This window comes from Rattus norvegicus, chromosome 4, assembly GCF_021556685.1.
Source record: "Rattus norvegicus strain SHRSP/BbbUtx chromosome 4, alternate assembly SHRSP_T2T, whole genome shotgun sequence".
In the NCBI taxonomy this organism is placed as follows: Eukaryota; Metazoa; Chordata; class Mammalia; order Rodentia; family Muridae; genus Rattus; species Rattus norvegicus.
Genome location: NC_141537.1, coordinates 86334804 through 86360105, shown reverse-complemented (window position 1 = coordinate 86360105; position 25302 = coordinate 86334804). Strand labels below are relative to the sequence as shown.

The 25302-nt window shown below is 39.7% G+C and overlaps 1 protein-coding gene across 13 annotated transcripts in view; it reads left to right on the top strand.

The window, feature by feature from the left end:
- Positions 1-25302, top strand: part of Pde1c (phosphodiesterase 1C) — a 563679-nt gene that overhangs the window by 515523 nt on the left and 22854 nt on the right. For 4 of the 13 annotated variants that reach the window (XM_087659450.1, XM_087659453.1, XM_087659459.1 and 1 more), the window contains one exon: positions 9762-16224. In XM_087659450.1, coding sequence (XP_087515576.1) covers positions 9762-9775 — 14 coding nt within the window. In that variant the 3' untranslated portion in view covers positions 9776-16224. 13 annotated transcript variants of the gene reach the window in all.

Here is a 25302-nt window from a genome sequence, read left to right as displayed (position 1 = left end):
GATCTATTCACTTCTAACACAGGCAATCACACTGCAGACTTCCTGAAATTCTGACCTTTATAATCTTTTATTTCCATGATGTCCCCTGAGTCATAGATGTAGGAGTTCTGCTGCAGATATATCTATTGTGGCTAGAGTCTCCACAAACTATTGATCTTTGCATGAGTTCATTTGAGGTTTTCCATAGATTATCATTATTTTCTGTAAAGAGACATGTCATTGTTGAGAGGAAATAGCTACATTTGCCTGTGTATATAAAAATGGGATTTAGAATGTGGTCGAGGAATTATGGTGGTGTAGCAACAGTACATTCTTTTCTAAGATCCATGGTCTAACTAGCCCCAGGTAGTTGGCTAAGTTTCTGTGAGCAGACATGATTTCCCTTATGTTAAGTAGACCGCAAATCCTCTTGAATAGCTGTCAGTGACCAACAACATGTGAGTGCCACTACTATGTCACAAGTTGGGTAGGACTATTTAATTTCTGCTCTTCCTTGGCAGCTTCCTAGTATTTTCTGGTACTACAGAAGCTAGACTATAGGAAGTAGGCTTTCAGGTTAGACCCAGCTTGACTAATCCAAGTCCTGTGTCCTACTCATGTGGTATTTTTGCAATAGGGATTTATATTCAACCTCTGAGAAATATTCAGGGCAACAGCAGTAACCTATATGGCTTTGAGAGTCATCTAGACTATCCTCACCAGCCATATGAGAGGAGATTCTTGTGGCTAATATTGGGGTTATGCTTAGTCTATGGTTATCATGAGAGCATTGTCAGCCCAAGTCACATCACTGTGCATGTGCATGTGTGTATGTATATATGAACATAAAATGATTCCTTGAGGCATTATCAAACAACCTTGGTGCTATTTGTTCCTCCTTCTGCTTCTGTATTGAGCTCTCTCCTAGTTACTCCCCTCTCATTTTTTCCATTTCACCGTCAATATCATCTGTATCCTGTTATTCCCCTCTGAAGTATCCCCATGGTCCCTTTATACTCTCCTACCTTCTGTGGTAACTCCATATTGTATACTAATATTTGAAGATTTGGAACTAGGTACTGTAGATAAGAGAGATTGTGCAGTGTTTGTCTTTCAGGATCTGAGTTACCTCATTCAATGTAAATGCTTCTAGGCCCATCCATTTACCTTTGAATTTCATGATTTCATTTTTTAACAGCTGTACAGTACTCTTAAATGAATAGTGTGTTTTTCACTATACATCCATTTGTTGAAGGACATTTATGTTTCCATTTCCTATTGTAAATAAGCTGTTGTAAATAAGATAGCTATGACCTTGGCTGAGCAAGTATCCCTGAAGTGGGATGTTGACTCCTTTGGACATCTGCCAATGGCTGATGTAACTAGATCATATCATAGGGTTATTTTTAGTTCTTTTGACCATTCTCCATACGGATTTCCAGTGTGGCCACACCAGTTTGCCTTCTGACAAACAGACACTGAACTCAGTTATATTTTTATATATTTAGTATTGTTATATAAATAATATATGCTGCTATATATAATTTATATAATATTGTTATATTTATTGACTTACATCTGTTGAGCCATCCTTGAATTTCTGGGGTGAAATTAGCTTGATCGTGGTGAATCATCTTCTTGATATGTGTCTGCTTTCAGTTTTATCATTGACCTTGAATCTCTATTCATTAAATCTCCATAGAGGTGTTCGTTTGTTTGTCTTGTTTTTACCTAGTTTCGGTATTAGTACAGTATGACTTCATAGAATGAATTTTGGAGTGTTCCTTCTGTTTCCAGTTTTTTAATAATTTGAGAAGTATCAATTGTAGTTCTTCAAAAGTATGGTAGAACTCTGCTATAAATTTACCTACATGTGGCTTTTTAGCTAGAAGGCTTTTATTACTTTCCAGTGTCATCCATTGCAGTGGAGCTGCTTAAGTTGTTAATGTCTTCTTGGCTCAACTTTAGTAGCTTAGAGAAATAAAAAAAATATAAATTTCTTTTAAATTCCGTAACTTATTGGAGTACAGGCTTTTAAAATATTCCCTTATAATATTCTTTCTTCTTTATCTATCATAGTGTTTCACAATTAAGTTTTGATTTTGTTAATTTGGGTATTCTTTTTGACTAGTTGGGCAAAGATATTCATCTTATCTTCTCAAAGAACCATTTCTTACATTCCATGATTCTTTGCATTATGTTCCTTGTTTTTCTTTCATTAACTTCAGCTTTTGTATTTATTATTTCTTGCCACCCACTGAGTTTAGACTTGGTTGGTCTTGATTCTTGTTTTGTTTTGTTTTATTTTGTTTTGTTTTCTTTTTTGTTCTTACAGCAAATTATTAACTCATTTATTTGTACTCTTTCTGATTTCTTAATGTATGCATTTAGGGTTATGAGTTTTGCTCTTAGGGATGCTTTTAATCTGTCCCTGAGGTTTTATATATTCATTTTCATTTAACTATAGGAATATTTTAATTTCTTCTTTGACTTATTGATTATTCATCAATGTCTTGTTTATTCTCTAGAATATATGGGATCACTTCAATTTTTCTATATCTGTTAAAATTTGTTTGTGCCCCAGAATGTGGTCTATTTTAGAGAAGCATCTGTGTGCTACTGAATAGAATGTATATTCTTTGGTTGTAGTGAGAATTTTAGTTTCTTTAAAAACACAGAAATATTATAAGAGTGTGTTTCCATTTTAAACCTCAGTGTGTGATATAGGGATGCTTCAGATTCTTTGCATCAGCTGACTATGATTTGCATCATGCTCTAGCTGGGGCATAATTTTGCCAGTGGCAGAATGTCTCTGTGATTATTGACATTTAGAATTCTGGGAACTCTTCAGAGAGTATATAAATGCTAGGGACCAGAGAGGTACGGTCATTGGTGGGTTGGTGGGATGGTGGTTAGATGCTATTGTTTGCAGTTTGTTAAGTAATGTGTGCAAAGAAGAAGAAATTAGATATTCGGACAGCGAAGATCAAACTTGTCCCAAGGAACCTGATACCTCTAATCAGTAGGAAGTCATCTAATGATAATGGTGCCCCTGCTATCCTTTTTTCTCTCCTGTCTAATGTTAGGGGATTGAAAGGGTGGAAGGAAAAAGAACCCCCAAAATAGCCAAAAGTCAGACTATATTTAGCATTTGGATAGAATATTCTTTAGATATCTTTTAGGTCCTTTTGGTGTTAAAAGGTCATATAATTCTCAGGTTTCTCTGGTTATTTTTTGTCTAGAAAACCTGTCTATTGACAAGAATGGGGTGTTGAAGTCAACTGATATTATTGAATTTGTATTGTCTGTTTCCATTGCTATGCTCTTTATTTATTAAGTGTGCCAAAGTTGGATGATATGTTTAATATTGTAATTTTTCTTTTTTAATTGGTCCTTTCACTAAAATGAAGTGCCTTTCTCTGTCTTTTCTGATTAATTTTAGTTTGAAGTCTATTCTGTCAATTATTAGGATGGCAATACGTGTTTGCTTCCTCATCCTGTTTGTTTGACACACTTTATTTTACCCTTTCACATAGGTTGTGCCTATCTTAAAGCTACTATAGACTCTCACAAACAACAGAAGGATGGATTTTATTTCTTAATTCATTCAGTTACTCTTGATTAGAGAGTTGAGGCTGTTAATATTAATCCTTTATTGAGGGTGTGTGTTGATGTTAGGGTTTCTTTCACTCTTTGAATTCTCTGTCATGCTTTACATTTCCTTAGTTATCGTCTTTATTGTTTGGTTTTGTTGTCGCATCTCTTGGCTCTGCTCATGCCGCTCTTCAATTCATAGCATCACTCCCAATATTCTATTTAGCATTTTCTTTAGGTATTGTATATTATTTCTTTTAGGCTATGGAAAGTTTTTATTTCTTCTTCAATTGTGGCTATGTTTTTGGGGGGGAGGCATAGTAGTCTCCATTGGCAGTCAAAGTCTCTTAAAACATACAGTGCATTGTTCCAGGCACTTCTGGCTTTCAGACTTTTCCACTGTGAAGTCAGCTATGGTTATGATAGGTTTTCCTTAGATGTAACATTATCTTTTTTTCTTGTCCAGCATCCAACAATTTTTCTTTGATCTTTGCATTTAGTGTTTTAACTATGATATTAAATTAAACCTTGGAAAGTTTGGTTTTTAGCATTGTCTAACTAGGATTTTGTGTACTTCTTCTATGGGTATTGATATATATTTCTTTAGTTTGGGAAAGTGATATATTTCTTTAGTTTGTGATCTTTTTAAAGATCTGGTCTATTAGATGGTTTTGAGATTCTTCTCCGTTATCTATGCCTAAAATTTGAAGATTTGGTCTTAGTGTCCCACATTTTCTGCTTATTTCTTTCCTGTTCTTTCTTTAAAAAAAACTTTTCTTCTTCACTTATTTGATATAGATCTTTTGTTCTATCTTTGAGTCCTGATATTCTACCTTCTGCCTAATTCATTCTACTTGTAAGATAATTCCTTTGAGATTTCTTATTCAAATATTGAGTTTTCAATTCTGTCTTCATTTCAATTTATGTTCTCTTCAATGTTTCCTTCTATTGAATTTTGTTTTCAAATCTTTAACTATCATCATCATTTCATTCAGTTGTGTATTTGTATTTTCTTGGACATTACTCGGGTACTTATTGCTATCTTTTTGCTGTTCAACAAGATATTTAAGAATGTCTTTTTAAAATTACTTTAATTCTTTGATAATATTTATGATTGTCCTTTTAAGATCTGTGTCCTGGGTATCATCTAGGTAGTTCTCATTGAAGAATACTGCTGTGGTACTACTGTGGTTAACGAGAGCCGTGCTATCTTAGCCATTAATGCTGTTTTTATGATTTCATCTGGGCATGTGGACTTTCTTTGGTGTGTATCTGATGTGAGATCTGTTCTGCCTTATATTGAGCCAGTGCAGAAGTTATGTGGTAAAGCTTGGGGATGAGCTCTTTAATTGGACCAGGCAAAATATGGCACCAAGATTGGAGTTTGGCATATGCGTGTAGAGATGGCATCAGGCAGTGGGAAAGATGAGAGAGGAAGTGTCTCAAAAGTCAAAGATGGCTTGGAAACAGAGTAGGTTTGAAGGTCACAGATCTGGAGTGAGGCCTGTGGGTATGAAGATGGGAGCAAATAGATTGAAGGATAGGTAATGGAAGAAGCGACTTACCAGGTAAAGATGGCCTGTGAACTAAATGGCTCCTACACTGTGGATCCGCATCTCAGCTTCTGAGGTAGGGAGAAGATTTTATGAAAAAGGTGACTTTTGTTTTTTAACTAATATTGATACCCAGAACATATAAAGTAGTAATAATAAAATACACATTTATTTGTCTCTCCCCTAGAAAAAATTATATTTTGTCATGTTCTGTGCAAACAATTAGAGAAACAAAAGTAACCGTATTTCCCAGAGTAACTATTGATTTTTATTAAATCCTTGAAACAAACAAACAAACAAACAAACAAACAAGAGCCAGCTTCTTTTGAAATAATCTATACTGACCCATGGCTGTCTACATTTCGAGTGCCATATCTCAGCTAGATATGCATGATCTCAAGGACTGTGTCAAATGTACATGCTCAATATTTATCTTAGAGATCTCATAAGGAGGAGTTCCTGATGTCCAAGTGCGGATGTGTACGTTTCTACACACTACATTGCTACAATAAGTGATAATTTTACTGCCTCTGGCACAAACCATCATGAAGGCATCAGAATTCATTCCTTTTCTTTATCCATGTTGAAGCATCTAGTGATTTCCCAAATTAATAAATCCAAGGAAAGCTGTCGGGTTGTTTCAGGTCATGATTCCATGTCCCACCAACTTTTCAGAAAACCTTTCTTAATCTTCATGTTCCTGATTCCTTTGGATTCACAAATCCAAGGACTGAGTAAAAAGAACACTGTTTTGTGTGCGGATCGTATGTTACCGACACCAGTGTAAATGCAGGTCCATGCAAGACTTACTGACCTGGCAGGAGTGGTTAGGGCCCTGCAATGGCATATGTAGCACTTTACCTAAAAGTGTGTGAAAGCAGAAAGACACAAAGACTCCTGTCAGACAGAACATGGACAGGTAACATTCCAGATTTGCAAAGGAAGCACATACCACATAAAAGAAGAGGGAAACAGTAAAGGAACAGGAAAGTTTAATGACATCACCATTTACAGTGGTGTGACGGCACCATGGATGAGAAAGAGAGGCAGGATGGGGGGCAAGCACAAGACCCAGGAATCTATTATGAGTAAGAACTACAGAAGTTTATTGTACTTGAAGTAAGATGGGGCATTCTGTAGAACATAGATAGCCTAGCATGTAGACGACATAGGTCAGTCTTTTAGAAATCATAATCCTATGCTCATCTAAAAAAGTTTATCTTTTTCTACTGTCTACTGATTGATTCATGTATCCATTTGTCTGACTAACTCTGATAGAATATGTGAGCAGAGCATTTAGTTTGAACAGTACTGTAATGTTGATAGTATACGCAGTTGAATTAATTTAGAATAATTTTTCTATCACCTTAGCTTTTATTGAGGGTACAAGAGAAAATGTACACATTGAAAATAACCCTTTAAAACACCTGCATAGCCTGAGACTAGAACAGTGAAATCTACACCTGGATAGATATCTCTAAAATAATGGATTTTTCAGTATTTCTTCGTATTCTTATTAATAAACTATATAACAAATGATTATTCATATCACAGAAGAATATATTTGACAATTAAAATTGGGTACTAGGATTATTTTTACTGTTTATTCTCTCCATATTTTTTTATATTTAACATTTGGAAGATATTTAAGTCACTTGCTATACGGCTTTGAAATTTTCATTGAGTTTAAACGGAGATAGCCATGGTATTTTTCCACTTGAAAATATGGACTTGGCTGCTGAACTGTCCTCAGCCAACCCAAATTACATCTTTGAGTCTGTAAAATTGAGTCAGACTATTAGAAAATAAACCCAAAAAAACTGCTAAAAAATGTTTGCAATGAGTTATGTTTACAGTGTTTTGTTTAAGGCCAGGGCCATATTCTTAGAACGTCTCCCTGGCTGAGGCTCAGCTGATACCCCGAGAATAAACAATAGGAATGATAAACAAATTTAAAAAAACTATACCACATTCACTTGAACCTTGACTTGTTTCTTTAAAAGCATGACTTTTAGCCCAAATGGCTACAAGAGCTGAGCTCAGCATCAATTGCCAACAGGATGCAGAGGAAAGGTAAACCAGGCAAGGCCCCCATTTCAAACCCATCTCCCACTTCTGTAAGAAGTTTCTGAGATATCATTACCCACCACCATGAAGCAAGCACACTTATGTGAATTCTCGTGGTATGTTTGTGCCTTAGGATTCAAAGCTAACCAAGCTTCTCCTTGTGAGGCGTAAGGAGCAGGTAGGAAACACTAGCCTAAACATTTTCTTTAATCATCCTAAGATGGCCTAGTTTTTCCATTTTAGTTCATGAGTTATTCCTTTGAAAGGAAGTGCATTTAATGTTTTTGTTGGCCTTCAAAGAGTTGGCCATGGATTTATTACAAATGAAATTTAAAGCAAACTATTATAACTACAATTCAGTACAGCAACCTCTCTAATAATGTCTTCAGAGTCTTCATTTTTATATACTCTATGGGCTTGCTGATGTTTTCTCAATTTCCATTTAACTAGACAACAGAAATATAAATTGAACTGCGTAAACACACATAGGAATTAGAGTGAGGAGAAGCTCAGGTATGATTAACAAATCAGGGCAAAGATGCCTTGTGGCAGGTGTCCCCTCTCCAGAGATCAGCTGCACAGACTGCCATCCATATGAGACTTTCATATATGAAATATAAAATTTTGCCAAATCATACCATGTTATTTATGTCATGCAGTAAAGAACAAGAGGGTAGACAGAAATAGATGATTTTCCCCCTCTCGAAGGGTCAAGTCTGTCTAAGAACATCACCCTCTGAGTAGCCATAAAAGTGGACATCTTAGGCTAAAGCACCTTAAATAGAAATTACCCTAAGCAAGCTACGTGTTTGAGGCTGGGGTGATGGCCAGGAATCTGTAACCTCTTGGTCTTTTGCTGTTGATCTTGTATATAATGATAACAAACCCACATATTGCTCAAATATACAAACTTCCTTTATCCTCACCCCTCCATGGACAAAGAATATAAGATCAGTTGAGGTCTAGAGCCTGAGGAAACAGTCATTCCTTTGTTTTACACTTAAGCAATGATTAGAAAGGTCGGAAGATCTAGAGTCCTCTGAGTTCCTCGAAGACTCTGAGTGGACCTCTTTCCATCGCTGGAACAACATTTGACAGCAGGCCATTGATAACCCAGACTGCTTGCAACATTTCAGGGCTGTCATACTCCTTGTTGATCGACCAGGCAGAGCCTGCTAAGTTTAACAATGGTGATTTTGAGCAAATTATTCTCAGCTTCCTTCTAACCAATGTGCCTTATTTAAAACAAAACAAAGCAAAGCCCTTATGCCATCCATCACAACCAAAATGAAGTTTGTAGAAGAGGACTCAGGTATATTTGTGAGTGAGATGAGTACCATCTATAAGGAGTCCTGTTATGTATGACCTTAAGTTGACAGTGACAGGCCTGAGCACTAAGAAGGGAGATCCAGTTTTCAACTCCCTTGTGGGCCAAACTGTATAAGCTATGGAAAAATTCTAATCCTCGGTGTTAGCTTTTGTCATGTCTCCCTCCCTTGCTGCCAAGTGCTGTCAATGGAGAGGGACTGGCCCAGGTTTTTGTTTTTGTGGTTTTTTCTCTATTATTTCTCCCAAATGGGTGCAGTTGCTAATGGAGGGTAAACATAGCAAACTCCAAGCCCTGAGTAAAGAGGAGCAGCAGGAGGTCGGGATCAATGGCCCCTGAAAAAGGGAGAATTGACTATAATTACAATAGATCAGAAGAGGCTGTCCTATCTTCCAACTAGTTTTCTGCCTAATTTCAGCTAAGTTTTATTTAGGAAAGTATCTTTAAATTTGAAGGGGAAGCTTTCCTTGTCCTGAGATCACTTCTAGGACTGCTGCAGATGAAGCTATTACCCTTCCCAGAGTCCAGAACCCTGCACCATCATTCCTTTGTGTCCCTGCACAGCAGGGAACTTTTTGAACAGGGAAGGGTGACTTACAGGATGATACCAGTGCCTGCCAGTCTTACAGGGGCTGTTAATTTAAATCCCTTCCAAGACCTTTGAGGACATATGGGATAGAATTCACCAGGTTGAAAAAAAAATCCAACATTGTCTATTTCCATTAACTTCCTTCTGTTTTCATCTTTGTTTTCTTCTTTGGCTCTTAATCTGGATGCATTGCATGGTGGTTTGGGCTGGGGCATTTCGTGTTCGGAATGTCTTTGCAAAGCTTCTGTAAATGGGGCAAATATTCTAAGAAGGTTTTGCCTAAAAGCAAGATTATAGCCATCTGATTTCTTCTAATCCCACCAACCATTGAAATACATTAGCCACACTCTCAGCCACTGTCCACTCCATGACAAAATAAAGTGATTTATTAAACACTGTGCTTCAGCTGAATGCCTGTTAACCCAATTTAAACAGCCCTTGTGTCTTTATGTATGTGTCGGGAGCTTACGTTTTTCTGCTGAGATTTCCCTTATGAGTAGAATGAATCTTGTTTTGGAGAGCAGAGCTCTACTGTCCCCCAACTGGTTTTCTGCCTTGACTTTGCCCCCAGATTTTCTTCTCCTGAGGCCTGAGGGTAGAGGGGGAGGGAAGGCAGCATTGACACTTTTCTTTTTCTTTTTCTTTCTTTCAGATCCAGAAGAGTAGAAAAGACCTCACATAGACTGAGGCTGCCAGTGTCTCCAGCCATTTTAGCTGAGCTTCTCCATTCTCCTCCTTCCACAAAGACTCATATCTGGGGAAGGTGTACAGCTTTCAAAGCCAAGTCCCACATTTGGCCTTCTCTCGTCCTCCCAGGGACCTCTGGGGGTTTTGGTTTTAGAACTCTGGGAGATTTCTTTCCCTGAACACACAAAACCCACTTGTGGGTTCCTTGCGTTCTGTTTATTTTCATTTTGGTTTCGTCCCATCCCCACCCTAGCAGAAATCAAACATGAAAGGCCGTTTTACAATCCATTACTAATAATTTGGCTTTCCGGACCTGGGACCTGGTGAAAGGCTGACATCCTGGATGCACTGAATGAGGCCTGGAGACTGCCATTTTGTTTTTGTTAGTGCTATTGTCTTAGACTGTTGCCTTTCACACTGGCTCCTGATGGTAAATATAGCCAGGCTGGCCTTCATCACAACTAAAGTGAAATGCCAATCTCTAGGGTTTTTTTTGTTTGTTTGTTTGTTTTGTTTTTGTTTTTTTGAATCAGTTGAGAACTTTCTTTTTTTTTCCAATTTACTTTATGACTTAAAATTAAGAACAATTTTTCCATTTGTGTAATTTGTAATTTTTTAAGAGGAGTTTATCCTATAGGACTCTGTATTTGATGCTTAATTTACTATCTGTAAACTCATAAATATAAACTTGAATGTCTTAGTTGATGACCATACTGCCAGGTGGGTTCCCCAGTGTTTTCACTGGGTGGTACCTATCACTACAATGTTGCTGAAATGTTGACCACCATTGCCTGGTCATTTTCTTTTGAATATCTGTAAATTGGTCTCATTAATTTAAAAGCATTTTAGAAAGGGAAATGATAAGGGACCCATCATCAGAGAGCTGAGTCAGGTAATAATTTTCATTTCAGTGAAATTTGAACACAACAAAGGAGTTGATTAATAGCACAAATACAAAATAAAGATAAGAGATTTGGCAGGGAAAGGAAATAAAAATAGATTGTCCTGAAACCAAACAGAAAGTGGAATCCAGTGGAATACAAGGAAGGTATGATTTTTCTCCCATGGTTTGATTTGAATGTATTTTTCTTATGTAGTTTTAGGTCCATTCTGAAAGTAATGCATGTCTTATAGGATTAATGTCAGGAAGAAAGTAAACTAGGTGATGGGCTTAGATGAATTCCACAGATTTGATTTCTACATTAAAAACATAAAGTCAGATACTTTAAAGTATCTGTATTACTGAAATAAATTGTTGTTGTTTCTTCAGAGGTTACAGAAGAGTGTGTATGGTCCTTAGGACCTCTTGGCTCATAGAAACAGGCTTCAGCAGGAAGATGGGAAGAAAGTTGTTGCCTGGAACACACAGAACCTGATGTTTACAGGCTTTTTCTCTGTTGGTTGTATATTGGGCCTCATCACGATACTGATGCTTCTTCATTGCTCTACCTGCCTTCCTAACTAAATCATGAGATTTCAGATTTAAATGACTTTGGGAGGATAGAGGGAGGACCAAATATATGATTAGAACAAGCCATGTGATATCTAATTATTGTAATATAGGGCAGTAGGATGGGCCATGGTATTATTGAGACAGTAAGAAAGAGTGAGAGTGTTGGAATACTGAAAAGGTGTGGCAGTGAGGGAAGAGCGAGAATGCTTGGGAATTGGTGAGGCTGGGTGTTAGTGAAGAGTAAGGATGAGGAGGAGCTGCTGAGGGAGATGCCAGGGTAAAAAGGCAGCAGCCAGTATCATGGGCTATATCTGTGCTGTGTAGAAACGGGTCTGATGTACACAGGATTTTATGTAAATCTCCTCCAAAGTTTTACACATTGGCTTCTAATTCAGATGCTCACACTGCAGTAGTGAAACAAAATGTGCTTATGAGCTGCATGCCACCCAGGGATCACCGAATTGCAAACTGTGTTCTTAAAGGTAGCGTGATTCTGTGTGTCAATTCCATGCAATCGAGTGTATGCAGTTTATGCCCTTGGAACATGGGCCTTTTACCTCACGTCTATTCTGTATCTTTTGTATGTGAAGCATTTGGGCAGTTGATACAGAATGCCTACTCCTTCATTTTATAATCTAGCAAATAACACTAAAGAATATTTGAAAAGAAATAGGAACATAGCCATTTCTCTAGAATCAATGAAGACGCAAAGGATTTAAATTTGCTGTTAGCCATTTCTTAGCTGAAAAAGCATAGGAAGAGAGCTTCACACATCACACTTTTCTTAGAACGCCCAAAAGGAACAAAAGCTCTGCTTAGTCTCAGCTTTCAAATTTCTCAAGTGTTAAAGCACATTGAATAAAAATGCAAAGCCATTTGTTTAAAAGCACATTACTGTGCTCTAAACTTATCCTAGACCTGATAACACATTGGAATAATTATTCCAGGTCAGTATTTACAGGAAGAAACAATATTTCCAAAGCTCTAGCATGTTTTATGTGGGTTTGGCTTTTCTTGAAACAGCTTCTCCTAAGTTTAGCATTGATATCCAACCAGCATCATCCTACTACCCCAATCATCATCTTGCTCTGGTTTGTGTGCGTAGTGCAGCCTTGCACACCAGAGTTACAATAAGCAACAGTGGACACAGCAGTGGCCTCATACTCATTAGTATTCTAATAAATACTTTTCATGTTTCTGAGTATAATAACTGGAATCGTCACTTGAGTTGTATCTTCATATGACCAAACAAGCCTATTATCCAAGTTAGGTCACTATGGTCTCATCTTGGGACAGAGGAACTGATCCTTACAAAGTTCTGGTTTTTATTTCTTATTTGTGGCTGCCTTTCCTGTGAGTCTCGATAACTCATAGCATCAATTAAAAGATACATTTCTAAACCATTAAAGCACTTTTTCCACTGGCCGTTTTGTTCTTGGAACTTTTCAAAGACTTTTGAAGATATCTGACAGGATTTTGCGCACATCTCCCTTCAACCATTAAAGTCATCATACTGAGCACCAAAGTCAAAGGCAATCTAGTGTGGCAGGTTCATCTCATTTGTAGAATCTCAGACATTATGTTTTCCACCTCCAGCCATGCCATTAGAAAATGTAAAAAGGAAAAGATACTGTTATCATACAGTATGAGGGGTGGGGGCTATTTTGTGCTCCACATTCTGGCATTTAGGAACCTGAACTCTCTTCTCTCCTGGATAACTTTTCCTTAGATAGACTTAATGCGTTGGTAGGAGGATGGATGGATAGACAAATAATATGTATCTTCCTCTGGCGTTTGTTAATGTGTGAGTAGAGATTTTGATAGTGAGAAACATTTTACAATGTTCTTTCAATGAGTGTGAGGAGAATGAATAATAAAAACTAGAAAATCTTTTCACATGACGAGACAGAAGATTCCAAGATGGGAAGTCTGAGTATAGCATACTTTTCCAAATAAAAGAGATTGGGGGAGTACCTTTATTCCCAGTCAGACTCTCCATTCTATCTCTGAGATGCCCACCCATGCTACAGGAATTAGGGTCTGTCACAGTGCCTGGCACCCAGCCAACACTCAGGAAACATGGGAGAACTGTCAGGTGGAATCACACTGTCCCCTTTCAATTCAAACAAAGTTCGAAATTTCTTTACAACATATTCCACATCTCCTCCTTCCATACAGCTGTATTCGTGAGACTTGCATTCTGGGAAAAGGCGGACATACTCTAATTACACCAATCGTTTATCACAAAAGAGAGGACGCAGCAGGCTATTTGGGGGGAAATTGTTAGAGCTAACAAGTGGATAAAAGTATATAAAATATTTTCTGTGGCCTTTAAATGTGAGAAAGAACAACAGCAACAACAAATCAAATTAATGAAGTGAAGTTTTTCAGAGACTGAACCAAGAGGGATGATGCCACAGACCTGCGTGAAACACTCATGACTCTGCTCAGAACCCAAGTTGAAACTTGGACTTTCTTACAACAAATAGGAAATACTATCCATGCAGCATGAGAAACCCCTGCTTGGTCTGCTCTGCCAGTGTGGTGGGCACAGGGCCCAGCTGCTGTGAAGCCGAGTGTTGTTGAATATAATGTTTCAATAATGATGTTGTATTGGTTCTTCTTCTTGAACAAATGGAAAATTATACTTGCAATCCATCAACAGCCATCCATGATTAAAGCCTCATGAGCACTGAAAAAGAGAGCATGCTGAGCTGCCAGTAATAAAAAGCACCAACACTCCTGTGAAACCAGGAGACTCACTACCCAGTGTCCAAGGTGGGCACCGAGGTGTCCCTGGAGGCAGGATGGAACCAGGGCCATCTACTGATTTTACTGCAGTGTTTAACAACCGTGAGTGAGGTTAGGAAAAGGGGAGCTTCTCAATGGTCATTTGTATGGGGAATGTGCTCTCCAGAAGATCTCCTGTGATGAACAAAACCAGCTCCATTTAAGAACTTGTTTTCTCAGGAAACAATGGTGAGGGGCAGCAGCAGGAGACCTGGATGGAGTTCATGGTCAGGCTTTAAAGATTAAGTCCTGATTATCTTCTAATATCAGCCCTGCTTCACTTAAAATATTGGCACACATATTAGAGATGAATTGGCATTAATTGTGGCTTTTGTTCAAGCGGAAGTGGGTTAACACGGGCAGGGGCAGGTTTTCCTGATACAACTGTTCCCAAACTAAGTGGCCATTGCAGAGTCAGAAACAGTAGGATGGTGGAACCTTTCAGCTCATCAAGAACACACTTGCCTAGTTTCTCTCCTGGGGATCCCTCTACCTTCTGGGTGATTGTTGACTGTAACAGTCCACAGTCAGTGTCAGTATAGGACATCTTTTCCGGAGTGCTTGGGCTCAGCTATTGCCTCTGAGGCTCCCACATCTACTTACTCTACATGGGAGCTGATGTCTACACTTGCAAAATATGCACAGGCAAGCTCACTGGAACCCTGTGACTGGAATGGCTTTTAACCAAGTGCTCAGGGGGCATTCTTCTGCTTAGATCTGTTCTTCTTGTGTGCTCTATACTAGGGAGGGGGCCTTGTATACCACTACTCTTGTCTTCAAATAGGTACATGTGTGATATGTGTGATGATATTAAAAACCACACATTAATACGTACATAGCTTTATGGTGAAAATCTACAGCCATACAAATCATCCAGTGATGGACTCTAGAAACAGACTACAGAGAATTTCTTTGTTTTTTTTTCTTCTTGTTTTGATGCTATTTTATACAATTTTATATGCTGTAAGATTTTAAAATATTTTTGCTATTTTCCTCTGTAGATCTTGGCTCGGGTTGTCTTAGCCCTTGTGTTCCCCTGTACAGTGACACCCCTGTTTCAGTGTTTGAAGTATCCTCTCCCTGCTTCATGCCCTTCCCTTTGTAGTTTCTGTCATGCCTCACATTTTCTGTCATTTCCCAAGTCTCTTCAGTGGTTTCTGCCCAGATAAGTCATGTTAATTGCAATTGTCATTCGAGCACTGAGAAACAAAAATAATGAGGGTGGGGGCACACTTTCTAGTGTAACCCAAATGAAGTGGTAAGTGTCTAAAGCAAAGTGGAGCTATATGCGGAGGAAGGGATAGATTGGTGAACAGAAGCAAGGACAGGGAAATCAGAATGGGAGGAAATTATGCAAAGCAAGGTGAATCACTTCTAGGTTATTACTATGTTTTGTCTTCCTTGATTGTAGGACAATTCTCTTTTTTCTGTTACAAGGATTTTCTCCTCTGGATGTTACGTTCTCACCATGTATCAGTAGACTCACTCATTCCTTGTAGGGAGCTGCCCTGGCCCTGGCTGTATGGAAATGGAAGGTAGAAACCTTTCCTAAGCCTTAGATAATGCTGCTGTTAAGATCTAGACAGCTAGGTTTGTGGCAAGTGTCTGAAATGGAAGCAAGAACATTTAGCAGAACTCTGAAGAAGGAAGGCTGCTAGTCCTCCAGACTTTTCTCAGATTGTGCCACATGCCTAGTTGTTGGGGAGGGGTAAGAAATGTGTGGTTGTGTACTATAGATGCCATCCCAGAAAGGAAGATGGAAAATGGCTTCTCTTTACTTCATGGCACCATATCACATACTTCCCTAATGTGAATGAAATCTCAGGCAGACATAATGCAGGTTTCCGTTTCCATCTATCCATCACAGAGCAAGGGAATGACCATCCATTCTAAGGAAACATGTTCTGTCCCCTACGGTGCTGTCGCTTCATGCTAAAAGTTGTTCACACACTGTAACATCACACCTCCAAATGCAAACTCAAAACACAGGATTCATGTAAAACAGAGAGTGCCAAACTGCTGTTAAAAGATTAAAAATATGTTTATTGTAAAACTTTATTGCACAAAAGAGCCTGATAATCCTTCATGTATAATTCCTCCTAGCATCTAGTGATAAATTATTGTATGTTCCTCTAATTGTCAAATAAAAACATTAGTTAGCCCCTTCATTGGAATTCGAAACAAAGAGATGGCTGCGTTTTTCTTGTAGTTGTTGTTTTTCACACTCTGTGTCAAATCTGGAGCTGCCAGAACCCTCTCTACCTTTCATTGTTAGCATTCTCCTGAATCCTGGGTAATGCTCAGGTGGCAACTACCTTTACTACACAGTAGTGGTTATTCATAGAGCATGGCTGCTGTGTTTGTGTAGTCTTTGTGAGGGTGATGTTTGTGTTAAATGTGTTACCAGAAACTCAGGTTGCTGTCCTAGAGTTAGATTGGCTTCCAAGTTATTTTTCACTCAGTACAATGGTATCATAATCCTGAATACCAATTTTCAAATTCTAAACTCTTTCCTTTCCCCGTTCATGGACATGTTTTCCTGCCCTTTCAAATAGAGTAGCATTAATTTGCTCAATATCCTTGTCTATGACAACAGAAGCAATTCACTGTCATAAGGTTTGAACCAGCTGCTAACTTCAAAGCAGTCACCAAGAGGAGCCCCTTGTGATGATGGAGTGTAGCACACAATTACTACTCCGTGTGGCTCTGCATAGTATTCTTACACAGTAACTCTGCTGCATTACTACCCGCCTTATAAATTATAGCCATTAGCTGTGCACTTCCCTGTGGGATCTGTTTGTTTTATAATAAAAATGCTGTTATCAGATCATGGATAAGAACTTAAAGTCGCTTGTACTACCCCACCCCATGATTAATCACTGCCAGTATTTCACTGTGTTTTCTTGATGTCTTTGATTGTGTACACCTTACTATGTGTAAACTATGTTAACACAATTAAGGCCATACACTGCACTCAAGTTATCATTATGACTCATATTATATTGATATAAGCATTATCCTGTTTTTTAAGCCTTCTCATTAATATAATTTTAGTGCAAGCATAATGCATTTCATCTTGTAGCTCTAGTTCAGTTTACTTAACCACCTCTTTACTATTGATCAATGAAGCTTTTATTTTAGTATTTGTATTTGAAATAATAGAAATGAACCTGTCTATATATTAGGTTTTGACACATTTTAGAATATCGTTACTGAACAAGTTGTTAGATGTTCAGTTATGGGATTAAAAGTTGCACATACTGTGGGGGTGTCCAATTTCTGAGCACATTCAAATGTTAAAAGAGCTATACTTGACCAGCATAAAATGCTGATGGGTGAAGAGCTCTTATTTTTCATGCTTTGTGAAGAGCAGACAAGTCTTGCCAAAGCAAACATAGACCTGGTGTATTGTGGGAAAGTACACTTCAGGTATGAGCTCTGGGCATGCATACATTGCTGGAGGACAACCCTTTGGAAAACATGGTTTTAAATCTTCCAAACTTTCATTGATTTCCTCAAAGAAGAAGAACTTTATACCCCTTCTTTTAGGATATAAAAAGACACGAGTGATCATTTGTTCTGAGACATCCGCCTACTACCATAGGCCAAATAGAACACAACAATGTCAGCAGATAAACTTAGCAACAATGGCCAGAAAGTTATGACTATTATAAGAGCAGGCATTTATAACATGCTCAAATGAATAGATTTAAAATGCCTACTATGTCAACATCTTTTCCCATCACAGCTTTTCTACACCCATGCTGCCTTGTGGGTTGTATTTATAACAGTGCTGTTCATAAGAATGATATTTGGACTCACTGGGCACTTAACTCATTCTTTCTCCTCAGGCTTGTGCTTGTGTTACCCATCCTTGTAGAAGGGAAATGAGTTGTTTGAGTTAAGTCACCAATCACTGGGGTTTCTCACTAACCTTAGGCTGTTCTGTCTTAGGAATGTGTGTTCACCTTGTGGGTGGCAGCCTTGGCTGTCACTTCTATCTCCATCCCATTTCCAGTCTCCTGAATAATTGGATTCATTGCCTTTTAGCTGAAGGAGCCAAGGACATTAATTTGAAATATCTGAAAGCTATTCGTCAAAAGACACCAGTCACATGAGTTGCCCTGGTGACATTTCTGCCCCAAGCTGACGGATTAGGTTGTTTACTCTCTAAACATTCACTGTAGATCAAGGACAATTTAATTCTTGGCTTAAAAATTCTCCTTTCCAAAGAAAGATGACATATTTCCATGTGTGTATGTGCATTGCATTATTAGTGCGCGCGCACACACACACACACACACACACACACACACTTCCCTTAGAATAAAAACCAAACACTAACAAACAATATTATACCCCAGTATACAAAGCACTCTAGCATGAGTACTCTTTCTTGACCATCAACATTTTATCCTGAAATTGATGTTTTTAAAGCTTAATAGTTGATGAAAATGAAATAAAGTCTGTTTCAATATACTTGCTTATTCTTTTGTATGCCTTGCGTACTTATAAAATCTTTAAGAATTCTAAAGACTCATAAATTGACATATACTCTTTAAATTAAGAAAGCAGAATAAATGCTGGGAAGATAGCACATATGGTTGATAAAGTGCTCCCCTTGAGAACATAATCACAAGAGTTTCGTTTCCAGAACCCACACTAAAGAAAAGCTGGTTGGGGTGGTGCTTTTAATCCTGGCACCTGAAAGGTGAAGATAGGTGGAACTCTGGGACTTGCTGGACAACCAGCCTACTGTGTGTGTGTGAGACAAGATAACATGACAAAGGTAATGTTTTATAAGAGGAAAAATTTAATTTGGGTTCCAGAGGATAAAAGTTCATGACCATCATGGAAGGAAGTAGGCAGGTATGGCACTGGATCAATAGTTAAGAACTTTATATCCTGATGGACAGACAGCAGGCAGAGAGAGAAAGTAAAGGGAAGTAGACAGAGAAAGAATGAGAGAGAGAAAGAGAGAGAGAGAGAGAGAGAGAGAGAGAGAGAGAGAGAGAGAGAGAGAGAGAGAGACCAGGTCTGGCCTAGCATTTGAAACCTCAAAACTCATCCGCAGTGACACAGCTCCTGTAACAAGGCCTCACCTACTCCAACAAAACTGTAGCTCTTAATCCTTCCCAGTTTCACTAATCATGAGACCAAGCATTCAAACTTACAAGGCTATGGGGGCTGTTATCATTCAAATCACCATTATTACTCTATGAATTCCAGACCATTGAGATACTCTGTTCTAAATGCGTGGTAAACAGTGACTGAGGAATGACAACTGATGTTGTTCTGTGCCCTACACACTTATGTGTGTATGCACACATGAACACATACACACACACACACACACACACACACACACACACACACACACACACACACACACACATATATATATATATATATATATATATATATATATATATATATATATATATATGGCACAGGGAGGGAAAAAATGGAGGGATAAAGGAAAACTAGGAGCCCAGGAAATTGTCTTTATGTGGAAATGCAGGACAAAGAGCCTCCCCAGTTCCCAGTAATAAGTCTTAAACTAGATTTGAGTTTTCTGGAAACCTAAAGCTACATGAGCAGAAATTACTTAAAAATCCCTAACATCTGTGAGGTCAAAGCACATTAGTGGTTCAGAAGAAAGATGGCTCCTCTTCTCAACTCAAAACAGTCTTTCACTGAGTATTCACACTGGAAGTCCCAGGCCACGCCCATCCCTCAAATATCTCATTCCTGCTTAAAGGGCTCAAATGTCTGCTTATGGCACTGTGACCCTCATTCTCACCAAGACTGAAAAATGTTGACAGAGTGAATATAGAGTCCCTGATGAAGCTACCACAGGGAATCAAACGTTCACTATATGAACATGTTGGGTCATTCACACTCAAACCACATTTTATTCCTTGGTCTCCAGATGCTTGTAGTTATATCATAAAGCAAAGTGCATTTAGTCCAACTTCAAAAGTCTCCAGCTTTCCACAGTCTCAAGACTGTTTAAAAGTCCAATGTCCAAAGTCTCATATCAAAGAGCTTAGATTTTCAACCCCTTTCAGCTCTGTTGACTGCAACACAATTCTCTTTCTTCTAGTGCCTGAAGCTCTCTGCAGACATCTCTCAGTCTGGTATCTCCAACATCCTGGGGTCTCTTACACAATCAAGGCTTTACTTTCACAGCTTTAGGCCATGGTCTCTCTAATCCTGCATGCGAGGGACCCCTGCCACAAGCCTGCCCTCTGTCAGTGGCTTTCTTTAACTGCAGAGGAAGAGTCTCCAACCTATTTACTCTGGTTTCCTTGACTCAGAATCACATGGCTGGAATCTGCTCAGTTCTGTTTGCCTGAGATAGAACTTGGACTCCTGCATGTATTTGCATAAACTTTGATTTGTTGGTACTTTCCTTTGTTGCATAAGCTTTTCTTTAATTCTTTAGGCTTCCTATTATAAGTTGAGACTTGATTGAGTAGGGTCTTGCCCTGAGGGCACCTCTCCCTTTATTCCATTTTGCATCAGACATTCTTTAAGCTTTACATCTCTTTGAAAACAAAAATTATCTCCAACATTAAATTTCCTGGTCACCGCCTTCTCCTCAAACTCTGCATTTTGTATTTCTTTTTATCCTATTAACTCTTTTTCATTAAAGATGTGCATAAAAGTAATCACTAATAACCACATGACAAAGTGAGTACTAGGCAATCTTGAAATCTCCTTTGCTAAGGAATTTAATCCAAATCGAAGGATTTAGCCTCCAACAGATTTTTTTTTACATTGTTATCTTTTAATAAATATTGAGCTTGTCTGCTCATAGCAACCCCCCCTGCCTGAAGAATGGATTCGGGAAAGAATACATTGAGGCCGGCACAGCTCGCCTAGTTTTGCCTTCCTCCCGCACCCCTGTTGTGTGAATGTTCTGAGGCCTCGGACACTTGTCACAGTCCTCAGTGTTTCCTCTTCTGGTAGAAGTCACACCCCACGCTAGCACAATCTTCACGGGGAGCGCCGAGCCTGGTGGGCTACAGGCTATGTGAGGAAAAGTGTGCCTCGAGCTCCAGCCACGAGTGTACGCTGTAGCAGGTGTGTGGTGCGGCTGTGTCACCTACCTGAATTTTTCTTCCTTTAGGGCTCAGCCCTGCACACCCCTCTGCTTTTGCCTACATTTCCACATAATCTTCCTCAGCATCCTGCTCATGTTTCTGGAGTGTTTTAGGAAGAGCGTCCACTGAACACTTGTGGATGAACTTGGGAATCGAACTCTTGGGTACAGCCTGCTTTTAAGAGAAAGAATCCCGGAATGCTCATGCCTATTTACAGCAATAGAAACTCTATTCCCAAATTCTGAGGGATCTGCTGTATTTTTCCCAGATTGGCATGACTTCTTTTGGGCTTGGTGGAAGTCGTGTACCCATGGGAGAGACTCTGGCTGTCTTTGAGTAGATGTTGGAGCAGTGCTAGTCAATTTTGGCTTCGAGTACAGTTTGCATGTGCAATAGTCTATTCTCATAATTTGGAGTTTCCTGCATGACCGGGAGGCTCCTAAGGTGCACACATCCCTCCGTCATTTCCTCACCGTACTGAGTGTAGCCAAACTCTGACCCTTTAAATGTCTCGACAACACCCAGAAGTTTGGGAAACAAATCTATTCAATTAATTAGTGTGATTTCGCAATGTTAAGGGTTTGTAATTCTTCAAACATCGGCCTGTGGTGGGCCAGGGTTGGGGTTACGTTACTGGTTTATATTCTCATAAAGAGCATCCCTAATTTTCTTTTCTCTGAGTATGAATTTTTCAGCAATGATGCAGCCCAGCCTTCAACTTAGTCAGTCTTTCCTAGGCACTCTCTTGCTGATGTTTGACTCAGCAGGTTTTCTGGTGGCTTATGGGAGGGACATCTGTGCATTTCTATGTTTGCAGCATGCAGTCAAACACCGGCATGTCTGCCGTACACGTTTTCGTCTTCTGCACTTAGTCCTGTGTGCTGTGCTTTGAGCTCCATCCTTTGCTCTAGATTGTGCGTTTTGGGTTTCAGTGACGTAGAACTTCATACACCCTTGGAATCATCAGGCACAGAGCCCTGTTATAATATCGCCCAGGCCATATAAGCTGTGTAGTCTTGTCTTGTAGCTTTATTTGTGTGGAGATCACACTGTTGATACATAGATGGTGGGATGCTTTCGGATGGAGCCTGGGCCGGCATCCCTAGAATCCTCTATGACTTTCTCCTCTATATTAAGCCTTTCTGCTGACTTGTTAAGTCTTCTGTGATGATCAGGGCCATCACCTTAACAGAATCCGGAATCACTTGGGAGATGAGTCCCCGAGACTGTCACTGTGGGGTGACCTTGGTTAGGTTAATGGATAGGAGAATCCATCTTAATTGTGGGCAAGACCATTTCATGGCTGGATCCTGGACTGGATGTAAAGGAGATGGGACTGAGTGCAGGTGCTGATGTCTCTCTGACCCCCGTGGTGGGCAATGTGAAGTGTCTCTTTCCTGCTGCCTTGATCATCCCACAGAAGGGACTGATCTTCAACCGTGAGCCCAAATAATCCTTCCTGCAGTAGCTTTCGATGAAGAATGCCCACGATGGGGACGATTTCATCACAGCAATGGGAAAAGAAACTATGACATCTTCCCCCAAGAACAGCACACTCCCAACATAAGTACATCGCTTCCTTCACTTTAGGACCACCTTGTGTGCTCACACTGTTGTCTCAGTAATCCCAGTAGGAGAAGGCAGAGTGGCTGATGTTGTCTCTGGTCTTCACATGCAGACGTGTACACATGTACCTGCAAACACACACACACTTACACACACACACACACACACAGACACACATACACACACATACACACACACAGACACAGACACACATACACACACATATACACACACACAGACACACACACACAGAGACAGACACACACATACACACACAGACACACACACATACACACACACAGACATGCACACACACACACACACACACACACACACACACACACACACACACACCCCAAATCAGCAGCCATCTTTCACTTCAGCAGAGGAACTTCAGTGTTCTCAGGGGTCACAGTCTTTAGTTTCTTGTCTAACCATCATGTTTCCCAGCCTCACCTCAGCTTTCTTCCAGTTGCTGTGCTAGGCCCACCCTCCCATTTCTTCTATGCTCTTGGTTCTGTTTTAATTGCCTTCGTGATTCAATTGATCATTTATGGCTTTCTTATGTCTTTAGCTCTCTTTATAGGCCCCTTCTCTTGTTCTGATAAGCACACTGACAAGTATTAAGAAGGGCTGGACAGTTTTAAGTTCATGTGACCCAAGCCAAGAAAGCTGGGAAGTTCATTGAGCTAGAAGGGGCTGCCTTTAAAAAGTAGACCATTGTTCAATCAAGGCTTCGAAGAGCTCTAAATGCTTCTCTCATGGTAAGCAATGTAGAAAACAGACAAACTAGAGGCACTGTCACTACGTCCAGCTGCTTGCTTCTAAAAAAGAAAATGCTACCTTGTAAATAAACATGACTTTGCACATGCATACAAGTCTTCTGTGACTGAATGGTGTCCTCGGCCTGCCTACGAGGCAGTTGGCTGGCAGTTACTCTGGAGGGGAAGGCAGATTCTGTTGTTTTCAGTCCCAGTTTGCCCAGCTGTCCCCTGTGTCCCCTGTTCACGTCCTGGCTGCTGTTGTGTGCTGATGCTTTACTGCATCTTGCTTCTGTGTAGGCTGCAGGAGGTGTAGACTCCCATCATGAGCACATCTAGGGTTTGAAATCTTTTCCGGTTTTCTCTCTAGTAAGTTGTAGGCAGAAAACCCCATGGCATCCACAATGTTCATAAGATGGGAACATTACTTTTCAAGTTATTTCCTAATTTTTCTTAGAAGGAAGAGGCCCACCTGTGGACCCTGCATGTCTTTTAGTCCAGTGTCTATGCTATGAGTGTCGCTGGCACTGCTGTATTCCAATTGCTGCCACCTATATAACCAGGGAGAGCAAAGGCAGAGAAGCCCAACCATCACTTTCTTTTTTTTTTTTTTTGTCTTTGTCTTTTTTTTAATTTATTTAATACTTAATAATAATTCTTTGGTTTCTGGGCAAACATCCCCCTCCCCCCTCCCCTTCCTTATGGGTGTTCCCCTCCCAACCCTCCCCCCATTGCCGCCCTCCCCCCAACAGTCTAGTTCACTGGGGGTTCAGTCTTAGCAGGACCCAGGGCTTCCCCTTCCACTGGTGCTCTTACTAGGATATTCATTGCTACCTATGAGGTCAGAGTCCAGGGTCAGTCCATGTATAGTCTTTAGGTAGTGGCTTAGTCCCTGGAAGCTCTGCTTGATTGGCATTGTTGTTCATAAGGGGTCTCGAGCCCCTTCAAGCTCTTCCAGTTCTTTCTCTGATTCCTTCAACGCCTCCAACAGATTTTTAAGAGACAGGGCTGAAAATAGTCACATGTTTTGCCAAAATATCATAATGGTTTCTAGCCCCATAGCTAATATTGTTCCCATCTGAAACTTCTTGCGCTGGGTTTCTGTCATCCACATTGCTCTCAGCATTACTGTCTTTCAAGCTCCTACATGGATTGCCCATTAAGCCCTGCTTATAGCATTCAACTGCTTTTCAAGCCTGTCTTAGTTAGGGTTTGCATTGCTGTGAAGAGACACTATGACCAAGACAACTCATATAAAGATAACATTTAATTGGGGCTCTCTTACAAGTTCAGGGGTTCAGTCCAGTATCATCAAGGTGGAATCATGGTAGCATCCAGGCACGCATGACACAGGAGGAGCTGAGAGTTCTACATCTTCATCTGAAGGCCACTAGGAGTAGATTGGCTTTCAGGCAGCTTGGAGGAGGGTCTTAAAGCCCATGTCCACAATGACATACTTCCTCCACCAAGGCCACACCTCCCAATAGTGCTTGCTACTCCTGGGCCAAGCATATTCAAATCATCACAAAGTCTAAACTTACAAAGACTCAAAAATTCTAAAAAAGAATGTGGTCAGTCCTGCCATACAATTGGATCCTGATTCTCACTTTTCTCTCCCTACCGTGCAGGTCCATTTATTGTCATTCTGGATGTTATGTCCCTGATGAGCCATGTAAAAGTCTTCTGGCCCAGGGCAAGAATTACACAGCATGGCTGGCCATGCCCAGGTATATTTGCTGCTTGACAAAAGTTGCTGCTGACCTTTGTAGGAAAAAAGATAGCTTCTGGGGGCCATGTTAGAAGGCCAAGCCCTTCAAAGTGAGGGTA